Source organism: Mixophyes fleayi, chromosome 2, assembly GCF_038048845.1.
Source record: "Mixophyes fleayi isolate aMixFle1 chromosome 2, aMixFle1.hap1, whole genome shotgun sequence".
NCBI lineage: Eukaryota > Metazoa > Chordata > Amphibia > Anura > Limnodynastidae > Mixophyes > Mixophyes fleayi.
The window spans coordinates 12969021-12981769 of record NC_134403.1 but is presented as its reverse complement, the minus strand read 5'-3'; the positions used below and the strand labels follow the sequence as shown (position 1 = coordinate 12981769).

General features: G+C 39.6%; 1 protein-coding gene across 1 annotated transcript; it reads left to right on the top strand.

Annotated features, from left to right (window-relative positions):
• The first annotated feature begins 931 nt into the window (after nucleotides 1–931).
• LOC142139779 (odorant receptor 131-2-like) lies at nucleotides 932–1861 on the top strand. The gene has a single exon (XM_075197649.1). The coding sequence runs from the start codon at nucleotides 932–934 to the stop codon at nucleotides 1859–1861; it is 930 nt and encodes a 309-aa protein (XP_075053750.1).
• Nucleotides 1862–12749: the final 10888 nt, after the last annotated feature.

The following is a 12749-nucleotide window of genomic DNA, read 5'->3' as shown; positions in this document are numbered from 1 at the left end:
GGGAGGAATAAATAATACTGATATTCTGATAAATATGTGAAACATTTGTTGTTTTCCTGTCAGAGTAAATGTCACTTGCAAACAGGTAAATATATCTCACTGTCTAGTCCTCTTCTGTTATCTATTTTCCTCTTTATCAATCTCTCTTTATAATGCTATCTTTCTTAAACTTTATAAGATTTCTTTCTCACTGTGTCACATCACCTCTGCTCACTGCTGCTCCTCTGGCACTCTGTCAGTTTTCCTGGTCACTGCTGCTGTCACTCCAATACATTAGCTGTCTTTTTTATCTGTTTTCCTCAATATTCTCTTTCAACAAGGCTCCTCAGCCCTCTCTCTGTTACTCTACTTCCTTGAATCACTATCTCCACAGTCTCATAATTTTTCCTGTCACACACAACACAGAACTTTCCAGCAGCCCTCACAGACTGGACTTTTCTGGGTCTTAAAGTCTCTCCAGTATCCTGCTGTGAGACAGTCCTGATTCACTGGGTCCTAGTGGGTATCACACCAGGACCAGTCACACCTGCTTCTGTCTGTTACTCAGTTCTGCATTGGACAGACAATGACAAGACATGGAAAGTGCAATGGTCAGCAGCCGGTAGAGCTAATCCTATGTTGCCAAATGCAGGACATTGTTTCCAGTTTATTTTTATACGTATCCTTCATCTTAACCTGGTCAGGAACCTTTCAGATATGTTGAATTGAACTTTACTTTCTATTTGTTTTTCAGTACTTAGTAGGTTGCAATTCAAGTACATTAATATTCAGGACTAAGAATTCATAGTCCAATAAAGTTTATTTTTTCATTTTTATTATTTTTCAAACTAGAGGAAAAAAACTTACTTTGTAAAATTACTAAATTACATTTTAGTATTATTTCAGTGAGAAAATCTGAAGACGACAGATCTGTCCCTATTGTGCAAAGGGAATGAATATCACAGGATCATACAATAATGTCACTCAAATGCCAATTCACAACAGTAGAACATTTGAAATCATAATGATGGTTTTCCTCATCTTGACCGTGATTTGCTTTTGCTTCTTCCTCTATTTCATCTGTATTGTGCTGATTGTCTACTTCACAGCCGCTCATGTGCGAGACAACTCCCGATATGTCCTCTTCGCTCACATGCTCATCAATGACACAATGTATCTGTCGCTGGGACTGTTTCTTGCTTTGGCCTATCAGTTTTTATATATTCCCGCATCCATTTGCTATTTTATCCTTGTCATTACAACAACCACATTTAGAGTCACACCGTACAACTTGGCAGCCATGGCCCTTGAGCGCTACTTAGCTATCTGCTACCCGCTGAGATACTTAATGTTTTGTACAGTACAAAGGTCCTATTCTGTTATTATAGTTATTTGGTATCTTGGATTACTCCCTAACATAGCTGACGTCATCGTCCTGAGCACCTTGGCTAAGAAGAATTTTTTTTCTCAGAGCTTGGTATGCAAACATGAAAACTTTATCGTACATCCTGTGCAAAACACTATAAGATCCTTCACCTTCATAGGCATTTTAATTCTGGTGGCTTTTGTTATTCTGTTCACCTACATCAAAGTTATGTTAGTAGCTCGGAAAACTGGCTCTGGCCAATCATCAGCCTCCAAAGCTAGAAAAACTATCATGCTCCACGCGTTTCAGCTCCTTTTATGCATGGTATCTCTAACCTCCACAATTACGGAGTCGTATGGCGGAGGTTACGTGACCCTGGTCAATTTCCTGGTGTTCATGTGTGTACCACGGCTTCTCAGCCCTCTTATATATGGCGTAAGAGATGAAGTGTTCAGAAAATGCATAAGAAATATGTTTTCCACAATCTGTAGCGACAAATCTGTTCAACAAAATTAAAAGAGGGAAATAAAATTTATATTGCAAGTCTTCCAGTTTTTTTTTTACTCATTGGTCATTATGTCGATCATTGCAAACCTGATAATCCCAATATGCATTAAAAAGTCATAATACACATAACTCTATAATAAGCAGTTTATGTTAGAATTACATATACTGTACATGTATGCAATATTTCAATATGTATGTTTATTTTTTAAGACAACGAGAAAAGTTAAGATAAATTTCCAGCTACAATCTAAAACACTCAATAGGATAATAAACCTTCTGCAAGAGTCATTAATTTCATTTAATGTCAAAATTCTGAATGAATGCCCCACCCACTGGGTTTCGTAAGAGCATGGCACACACTGGCTTGTGGTCTCACAGGACAACCCTCTATAGACCTCCCATTACAGTTTTGTCTCCTCACTGAAAGATAAGATATTCTCTCCACATGTGAAGAGTCTAGAGACTCCCTTACTACAGTAACGAGAAGAGTTAAGGAGAACTCTAAGCTACATATGGTCTACTCTCCCCTATTGAAATTGCAGGTGTTTGTGATATATAGCCTGAAATCAAGATAAATGATGTCAGATGCTTTACATCACAAATACATATAATTTCAATAAGGGTGTGTAGACTTTTAGGGTTCATTTTTGTTGGAAGCCAATTCACTTAAAAGTATGTTCATGGACTGTGTCGGAGGATGCCAATGTACTCATAGTACAGCCATGCAGGCATGAGGAGAACATACAAACTCCAAACAGTTATGGCCATGGACAGAATCTAACCCATGACCCCAGCGCTGTGCGACAGCAATGCTAACCACTGTTCAACACGTCTACATTTCTAAATGTATAATTTTATGTAGGCTTTTTTTACATGGATATTTAAAGCAGCACTGTTTTGCACAGCACTTTTTAAAAAACGTATACCCTGTTTACAGGAGGCGCAGGATTGAAGGAGCTAGTGCTTCATTTATAGGAGAATGAGTTCCCCTTGGCCTTAGTGGTCAAAAAGCACAACGATACAAAGAACATATAATGCCAGACTTTTATAAGAATAATAAAAATGTTCTAGGCACATCCCTTAATTTATTCAGTTATACTTAAAAAGGATAAAAGAGAAAGGTGAGTTTGTACCAATTTTTACCAGGTCTATTTTTACTAAGATATTCAGGGTTTGAAAGAAACCAAAGTACTGAATATTTTAACAAATAAATAATAATATACATAAGTAGAAGTATGATTTTTGTTACCATAAAACAAAATAAATTAATTAGCATTTTTAAAGTACCTTGGACTAGAGCCTGATCACCTTGTAGATCTTAATCTCCTACTAATCTGCATGTAACCAGTTGTAAAGCAGGTAGGCATAGAACAACTTGGATCACAGAGTATTTCAGTAAATAGAGGTGCTGATCTTACGGAAAGCAGTTACCACTTCCAATTGTATGAGGACAGGGCTCCATGTGATAGAGCCTGCCATAGTGTGAGGAAATAAAAGTATCAGTCTAAGAGTTAGATAGAAGAAGAAACAAGGTCCTCCAACAGCATTGAGCGCAGAGCAGTGATGTGAGGTTCCTGTAGAAATGACACAAATAGGTTGTGCTATCAAACACAGATCTTATATGAAATGTGATATCAGGGATGAATTTGCCTGTGTTAGCCTGTGACAGTATCCAGCAGGGTATTTACAAACTCTGGAACTATGAGATAAATGGGCAGGAAGCGGGAGAATGGCTTGCTCTCCCAGAAGTCCGGGAGACTTGCCAGGAATTCGGGTGTCTCCCGGACATTCTAGGAAAGTGGACATGTGTACATAAGGGCTCAGGGGGAACCTGCCATTCACACGCAAAGGGGGATGTGGTTTGAGAGCACCTCAAACCACATCCCTCAAAGCCTACCAATCATCCACATAACCCCTTTCTCTATACTCCACTCGCTCTCCCCTTGCCTTAGCTGGCTCCCCCGTGCCTTATCTGGCTCCCCCTGTGCCAGTCTGTTTTCCCTCCCTTAGGATGTAAGCTCACATGAGCAGGGCCCTCTTCCCTCCTGCCTCCTTACCGTTCTTCTGCTCCTTGTTTACTACATCGGCCAGCCTAAAGTTTCTGAAGCATTGGTATTTTTGTTTATTGGTTTGTACTGTTTTACCCTGTTTAGTCTACTGTTTGTACTGTGTACGGTGCTGCGGAAACCTTGTGGCGCCTAACAAATAAAGGATAATAATAATAATAATAATAATGGCTGCCCTATAACATATAGTAATTACATATTTCCTCCTAAATGTTGCTCCTATAATGATATTAATAGTGACCAAACATATATTCCAAAATAGGAAGATGATCCGCAACCCATACGTTGAATAAAGGTGTCTGTCACGCAGGTAGTGGAGAAAATGAGATTTGGCTCAACTGATCATCTATACATAGCCTTATTTGGTATCTATACATTGGTAAATTTATACTGGAATGATTTATGATAAAAATGGGTTGGCATGACACTCACCAGAAATAGCGATGCTACTTATGAGCATTGGGGAAGTTATAAAGCTGAGAAAGAATTCTGTCACAGACCATTACATTACGGGGTGGAGGGCAGTGAGAAACAATATTTAAAAAGACCAGCTCACCTAATTATGGGGGTCAGTCTTTTGGGAACACAATCAAAATGTAAGCTGTCAAGCTCTCCTGACAGACCCAGGTACCAGATATATAACTTGTATGTAAGTTTATATTCTGAATAATCTCCTTTTATTTTATAATTGGTTTTGCAGTATGTTGTATGTCATTTTTCTTAATTGTTTTTACATTCTGTAAGCCTTGTAACTTTTTTCATATACTAAATTTCAATTTAATAAGTGGATATTCTTATTGACCTAAGCAAATTCATAGTCTGTTTAGAAAAGATATATTGCTTGGCTATGTTAACTCTTTAAATGCAAGTGTGAAAGAGTTAACTCTTTTAGCTATCAGTATGCAGAGGGTGCTGGAAATCTGTGTGGCCCATTACAGTAGCCAAGTCATGAGTGCACTGGTTAAAGTGTGACAGGTTAAAGTGAGTGAGGACAGGGACGATTGGGAACTTAAAATGGCCCTGGGAAAAATTCTGGCAGCGGCCTCAAGTGGGTGAGCCCAAATCAACTGTAGGTGGGGCCAACACTAAAGTAGGCGGGGTTAGCATAGTTATCCATAGACATATTGTGGTAGACTGAGTCATATTTACAACTATTTTCCGCAATATAAGTTATTTTACTGCTATATCAGATGTGCTTTCCTTTGCACAATTAACTTAACAAGTATATTACAATTTATACAAATATTACAATCTGTTGTAGGTTTTTGGGGTCTAATTGCGGATGTAAGGTTGTATTTTGCAAGCACATATCACATTATCAGCTATTTCTATGACACATTAATGTCTGTAATGTTGATGTAAGGAAACCAAATAGCCATTATTGATAAAAAAAAAAGCCATCACATTAAGACAAAAACAAGAAAAAAATGAAGCTGCCCTAAAAAAACCCTCTCAACAATATAATGTATGTATTTTATGTGTACTTTTTACATTAGCATGTTAGTCTGCTGCCTGTTGTTCCTACCTGTTTAGGCATGTGTGCTGTTGACTCTGATTCCATGGCGCAGATGACATTTGTCTGGGAGAAACAGAACAGCACTGCATAAAGTCTCATTAGAGCAGGGCTGGATTAAGGCTTTAGGGGGCTCTGGGCACTAAAGACAGGTGGGTCCCTATGATCTAAATTTATGGGCATAGTGTCATCATACACAAAAAAAGAAAGAGAAAAACTGTTTTTCTTACCCTCATCTCTCTCATTTCCCCCTCCATATCTCTTCTATTGCCCTCTTCATGTCTCTCCCATTGCCCCCTTCATGCCTCTCCCATTGTCACCTCTGTGTCTCTACTTTCGCCCCTGCATGTGTCTCTTATTGTAGACCCCTCCATGTCTCTCATTGCTGCCTTCAAGCTCTCATTGCAGATCCCCTGTAGTTCTAAATGCAGCCCCTTCTTTGTAGCTCTCGCTACAGCCCCCTCCTTATAGTTTTCTATACAGCCCCCTCCCTATAGTTCTATTTGCAGCCCCTCCCTATAGTTCTATTTGCAGCCCCCTCCCTTTAGTTTTAGTTACAGCCCCCACATTATAGTTCTATTTACAGCTCCCTAGCTTACCTTTAGTTGTGATTGCTGGCACCGTTCTGCAGCATCGTTCCTTGCTGCTCGATCAGACAGAAAGAGTAGCATGCAAAAAGGTACACAGAGGTGTTGGCACTGATTGGACAGCAGATAAGAAACACAAATAGCTCCTATACTTCCTAGTATATTGCTTGAATGGGATTATTGATGTTGGACACAATTAATACTCAGGCGCTGAGGAGTACACTGAGCAGGTTCTTACAGTGGCTGGTTGGTGATTCCCCACATGTGTCATCAGTACTGGAGGTTAGTGGTAACACCTGAGAGAGGTGTGATGTCATTTGTAGCCTGAGGCTGAGCCCAGCTGGGTTCTTTTAAGGTTTCTAGTTAGGAAGGCAGCAATCAGTGGACAGCTGAGTGTTGGAGGAGGCCAAGACTGCTGGTACTGATACCCATTAGAGGTGGTTTAGATATTTGGGATTTTATTTGGAAAACTGCCTTTGAGACGGAATTACTGGTGGGCCATGTAGATACAAATTTACTGATGATACCAGATTTCAACAACCCCAACAATATATAACTGACAGAATTGATGCAGCTGGATTTGTACCACATGTTAAATATAGCCAACATCAAATCTGGACATGGGAGAGAGACCTTGAAAAAATGGGCACAAAAACATGGGGACAATAGACATTATAAAGACTGTATCTGCAAACTGTTCCATCAGTCGTAGTGGAAAGAAAGCCACAGATGGTGCTTCGCAGAGCCACTTGACCTGGCCTACTAGAGCTGAAGAAAAGTTCAATATTTGTGTGTAGTTGTAAACATATTCTTGGGAGTACTAGCAACCTCTGAAAGCACACTAACCAAACAGCAATCAAGAACTTGACAATTGCTTACGGACTACTGCAGAAGATACAGACAGATAACACATATCTTTTGAATACAAAACGGGTTGTCTTTAACCATCTAACCTTCTTTCTCTCTTCTCACTCACTCTTTGACCCACTCCTATCCGGTTTTTGCCCCTCCACTCCACTGAAACTGCCCTACTAAGGTCGCTAATGACCTTCTCTTTGCTAAATCCAAAAGACACTTCTCCCTTCTTATCCTTCTTCACCACTCTGCTGCCTTTGATACCGTTGACCATGCACTCCTTTTGCAAATTCTCAATTCTATAGGCCTCTGTTATACTGTCCTCTCCTGGTTTTCCTCTTATTCACTTACCGCTTCTTCTCAGTCTCTAAACATGACTCCACATCCCCCCCTCTTCCCTTACCTGTCGACGTTCTTGGCCCCCTGCTTTTCTCCCTCTACACCTCCTCCCTTTGCGTCTTCATCCGCTCCTTTGACCTCCAGTACCACCTCTATGCTGATGATACCCAAATTTATCTTTCATACCCTGTCCTTTCCCCTTCCCTTTTGTCTTGTGTCTCCTGCTGTCTCTTGACCATCTCATCTTGGATGTCTCAGCGCTTTCTTAAACTCAATATTTCCAAGACTGAACTTATCGTCTTCCCCCTGTCCAGGGCTCTCCCACCTCCCCCTCTCTCTATTTCTGTTAATAACACTAATCTCTTTTCTGTCCCTCAAGTCTGATGCCTTGGGATCATCCTTGATTCTTCCCTCTCCTTCAAACCTCACATTCTGTCCCTCTCAAAATCCTTAAACTTCCACCTTTGGAAAATATCCAATATATGACCCTTTCTCGTCATGGAAGCCAGCAAAACCCTTGTTCACTCTCTTGTTATCTCTCGACTTGACTACTGTAACCTCCTTCTCTCTGGCCTACCCGATTCTCACCTTGATCCTCAAAAAGTCTATCCTCAATGCTGCTGCCCGCCTCATTTTTCTCTCCCGATGCTCAATCTCTGCTGTCCCCCTCCACCAGTCCCTACTTTGGCTCCCTATGGCCTACAGAATTAAATTTAAACTACTCACTCTCATCTTCAAAGCTCTCAATCAATCCTTCCCCCCTCTACATCTCCAACCTCATTTCTACCTACAAACCTCGCCGCCCCCTCTACTCTGCAAGTGATCTCCGCCTCACTACCTCACTAATCACTTCATCCCTCTCCCGTCTTCAGGACTTTGCTCGGGTTGCTCCCCAGCTGTGGAATAATCTTCCACATTCCATCAGGTTAGACTCTACTCTCGAAGGCTTCAAGCGCGCCCTTAAGACTCATTTCTTTGTTCAAGCCTATCAGTTCTCCTCCTAACTTCCATGTTCCTGCTTTCTACCCTTGTCAGTACCACCCTATTTGTGTCCCCCCCTTTCCTTTAGGATGTAAGCTCTCACAATCAGGGCCCTCATTCTTTGTGTTCTCCTACTAATATTCTATCTTGGCCTGCTTCCCTAGCCTTGTTTTCTTAGCTTTGGCCTACTTTTCACTGATTACTACCATCACTCTCACTCACTGTTCCAGAAATATTTTGATCTGCATTACTGTGTTATCTGTATTTTTTTATTTTATTTATTCATTCAGTATGTCTGATCTTTGTACTTTGTTCTTCATGTATCATGTTGTGTCATGAATCACTGTTTTCAGTATATGTCATGTACGGCACTGCTGACCCTTTGTGGCACCTTATAAATAAAATATAATAATAATAATAATAATAATAATATTAATAATACATTTTGTACACTGGACCAAAGACACTAGAGTGCACTGAGTGTTACACATTCTATACCACACTCAGGCTGCCACTCTTGTTGATCACAAGAATGTCCTACTGAAATGAAATAATTGATAGGCAATTTTACACCAACACACACACTGAGGAAGTTGGACAAATTATTAGTGCAGGCAGTTGTGTGTTTAAACATGTACACAAACACCTTATGTCCGGTTAATGTTATAGATCTAGAAGATTTCTAGTCAAATATGTTGTAAACATTACTCTGGGGAATTCTGAATTTGGCAGTCTCAACAGACATTTGTATAGAAGGAACACCACGCATGGTAAAAATGGAGACATTAGTATAGTTAGGCATCAGGGTTCCTTTAAAAGGAAGAGATGAGATAGTCTTAGCCTTCGCAGAAAAACTTTTTTTTATCAAAATTGATCCTAGTCTCTCTCTCTCTGTCTCTCTCTCTCTCTCTCTCTGTCTCTCTCTCTCTCTCTCTCTGTCTGTCTCTGTGTGTGTGTGTACTAAGGAATTTAGACTGTAAGCTCCAATGAGGCAGGGACTGATGTGAGTGAGTTCTCTGTACAGTGCTGTGAATCAGTGGCGTTATATAAATAAATGGTGATGATGATGAAGAGTCAGGTGGGGATACCAACTGGTTAGTTGGAACCACATGACCTGCGGGGAAAAGGGTCAGGAAACTCAAACCTGACCATTCCACAAGGGAACACATCTTGTCAAGTTTTTATAGAAATCAGGAAAAAAGTAGAGAGGGGATGGAACAGTATCATGTGAGTTATAACGTTGGGATTATCCCTGCTTTCTGGCAAATGGCAGCTATAATGTATGGGGAGACATTTTGTCGGACGCAGGGCACTACTGTCCTGATAAAACTTAACATAAATAATTTCCTCCCCACAGGTTGGTTTCCATAGTCCACCAGACTATACACTGAATACTTGTGGATGTGAATCACCATAGAGTTTAACTTTCTTTTAATTGTTGGATATACACCCATTTAATAACTGATCAGCAAAGATTGATACATGTTGCTGGATTTTATATGGGATCAAGGGTTTACAAAACTATAATAAATTTATTTCGGAACATGTCTTAAAAGTAAAAAAACTTACAGTCATCTGCTTGGCAGACCCATTTCTAGGGTGGTTTTATATTAGTCATTCTTTACTGAAGTGTATTATCAACAGTGTATGAATGACAACCCAGATAAATACTCAGAGGTTAAGCCGCCTCAAAACAAAATGGTGGTTTGTTAAGCTTGATGCTGGTTTTATTATATCTGTGACAGAAATAGCTCATGAAACGTAATGTCACAGCTTTGTAAGGCATAAACCACAAAGCATAACTTTGTTAACAGATGCAAATTGTGCTGTGGTGTCACATGCAAAGTTTATCATTGTCAATTATGCTACTTTTATGTCGCACAATTAAATATAATTGGTACAAACCCGAAAATATTGTGAGTAGGAAAATACAAAATACGGAGTCCCTGATTGAGCCTCATGCTGGACAAAGTTGTGACTGAAATGTCATCATGTCTCTCACTTGCTTGGACTACTAAAGTTCCCCTGAGAGATACATGGCCTGATTCATTAAGGAATTTAAAGTAAAAAAAAGGTGTAACTTTGCACTTTGGCAAAACCATGTTGCATTGGAAAGGAAGGTAAATTTAAAATGTGGGGAGAGACTTATAGTTGGGGTAGGGCATGTCCTAGATCAACTTTAAATGTCAGTGTACAAATAAAGCTATCAAGTATTTGTGTGATGCATGAAAAAACAGCCAGTATTTAACTTATGTGCAAAACAATAAACTAATTTACACCCCTTGCATGGTTACATGGTTTGTCCAGGAGAAAACATACACCTATTTTGCCTTAATAAATCAGGCCCATAGTGATTATATTGTTGCTTCTTCATCATAACCAAATATAATAAAATATTTTAGGCTTCCTGAATTCTCTGACTGGTGACAATTTCTGTGTGCCTGTGTGTCTGTGACTCCACCAGGATCCTTCGTGCAAAACAATTTCCCTAAACGCAGCAAGACATTAAACCCCAAAGGAACTTTTGTACAGCTAAAGTTAATTGCAAAATATGCTAATTATCCAAGCAAAAGGTCAATGGTGTAAAATACTACAGGGAGCATGAAACAGGTATATAAGTTGATATCACATGAACGCCTGCAGTAAGGAACCAGACTGACATGTCCTGAGCTTTCTACACACACCACAGTGTAATGAGCATCACCATTGTGAGTATGTGAGTATATGTATTTATATGGCATTTATTACTACATAAAATTATTATCCAAAATGACATTAATTTTTTTTTAGAAAGGGCGGTTTTCAAATCAACATTTCCAATTATTTTGTTTTCTTTTATTGATATAGAAACAGCTGTGAAAAATGTTGTTTCATGCTTAGTAATTTCGCTGCTCTGTTTCAATTGCATCACAATAGGGGTAACCATGACAACTGATACTGGGCCAATGGGCCTGTGGGTCTACATGTCTACCAGTGTATGTGAACATTATGACCACTTTCAAATATCAGACAAAAGACTAAAGGTAGATTTTGGAGGGTCCCCAGAAAGACAGAGCTTTGTCCACTGATTAAGTATGTGTGTGATGGCTGTCTGTGAGCTGGGAGTTATTAGTGCTGCAGGGATGTGGCAGGGTCACTGGCTTATATCTTATACTGGGGTCCCAAGACTTTTAATGACGCCACTGATCTGTCTGTAAGAGGTTCAGATAGAAAGTTATTTGTTCTGATTTGTTATGAACAATTACAGACATGAAATACGTGAACTACACCTGCCTTCCTATCCCACCAATTGTCAGGAGGTTAAATGTAACAGCTACAACTATGATATTTTGCAACATAATATTTTAACTATAATTTAGTAAGATAAAGGAGGATACTATGATATAGTAGGATATCAGCAACATTCTTACATTTTTTTATAATGTTCATATCTAGCACATAATAAAACATAGAACACTGTACGACATTAACTGTCCTGCATTATATTCACTGATTTTACAGAGGAAGAAATAAGCCAGTGCTTGGCCTTACTTGTGTTTTAAATGGTACCAGCTGTGCAGTAATAGAGATGCACCATATAGCTATGAGAAGAGAACACTTACCTTATTAAATCTCTTATATTTAGATTTTCTCTTGAGTGTCTATATGCAATAAAAGATTAAATTATATTAGAGTCATATAATCACTCTCAGCCAAAGAGATGACGTTCTACTCAAACAGATTTTCTATTAAGACAGCATTAAACAATATTTACAAGCAATACAAGGCAGAAATATGACTTTACTCATAATCATTAGTGTGTAACAGACCTGTCATTCAGTACTGAAAAATCTAATTTTATACTATTGCTTTAAAATTCACTACTCTGCCCCTGATTGTTCCCGGCTTGGCAGTATTTTGAAATTTAAAGAGAAGGCTTTGTGAAGTAGTTATTCTAGAGAGGCTGGACTCCAGGATGTCACCTCTGTCATCCACCATCACCATTAGAGGCTGTTCAGGATGGACCTGGGCCAAGTTGACATGGGCTTGGTGGCATAGGCCTTCACCAGGATTGCTACTGATCTGCATAATGTTTGTAGCAATAGCAATGGAGCCCATAGCAGAAATGAGGCACTCTTCATCGTCATCATCATCATCAGTCATCAGTTATTTATATAGCGCCACTAATTCCGCAGCGGTGTACAGGAAACTTATTCACATCAGTCCCTGCCCCATTGGAGCTTACAGTCTAACTTCCCTAACATAGACACACAGAGAGAGAGAGAAAGACTAGGGTCAATTCTGATGAGCTTGAATGCCATAGGCACATGAACATTAGTGAAAGTACCTCTGCCAGCGCTGTGGTACATGTGTCTCCTGCCCAATTTAGGCAGTCAAAAGCAAACCCTGGACAGCAAGATGTGAGCTGGATAAATCCATTTAGCATGTGTGTTTTGGGTTCTGATACTGGAGATCCGTTGCCCTCTTTAGTGCAATCAGGGACAAATCAGACAAGGAACAATCATGTACTTTTAAATGCACTGCTTCAACCAGTAGCCTTTCCACATATTTTGTCC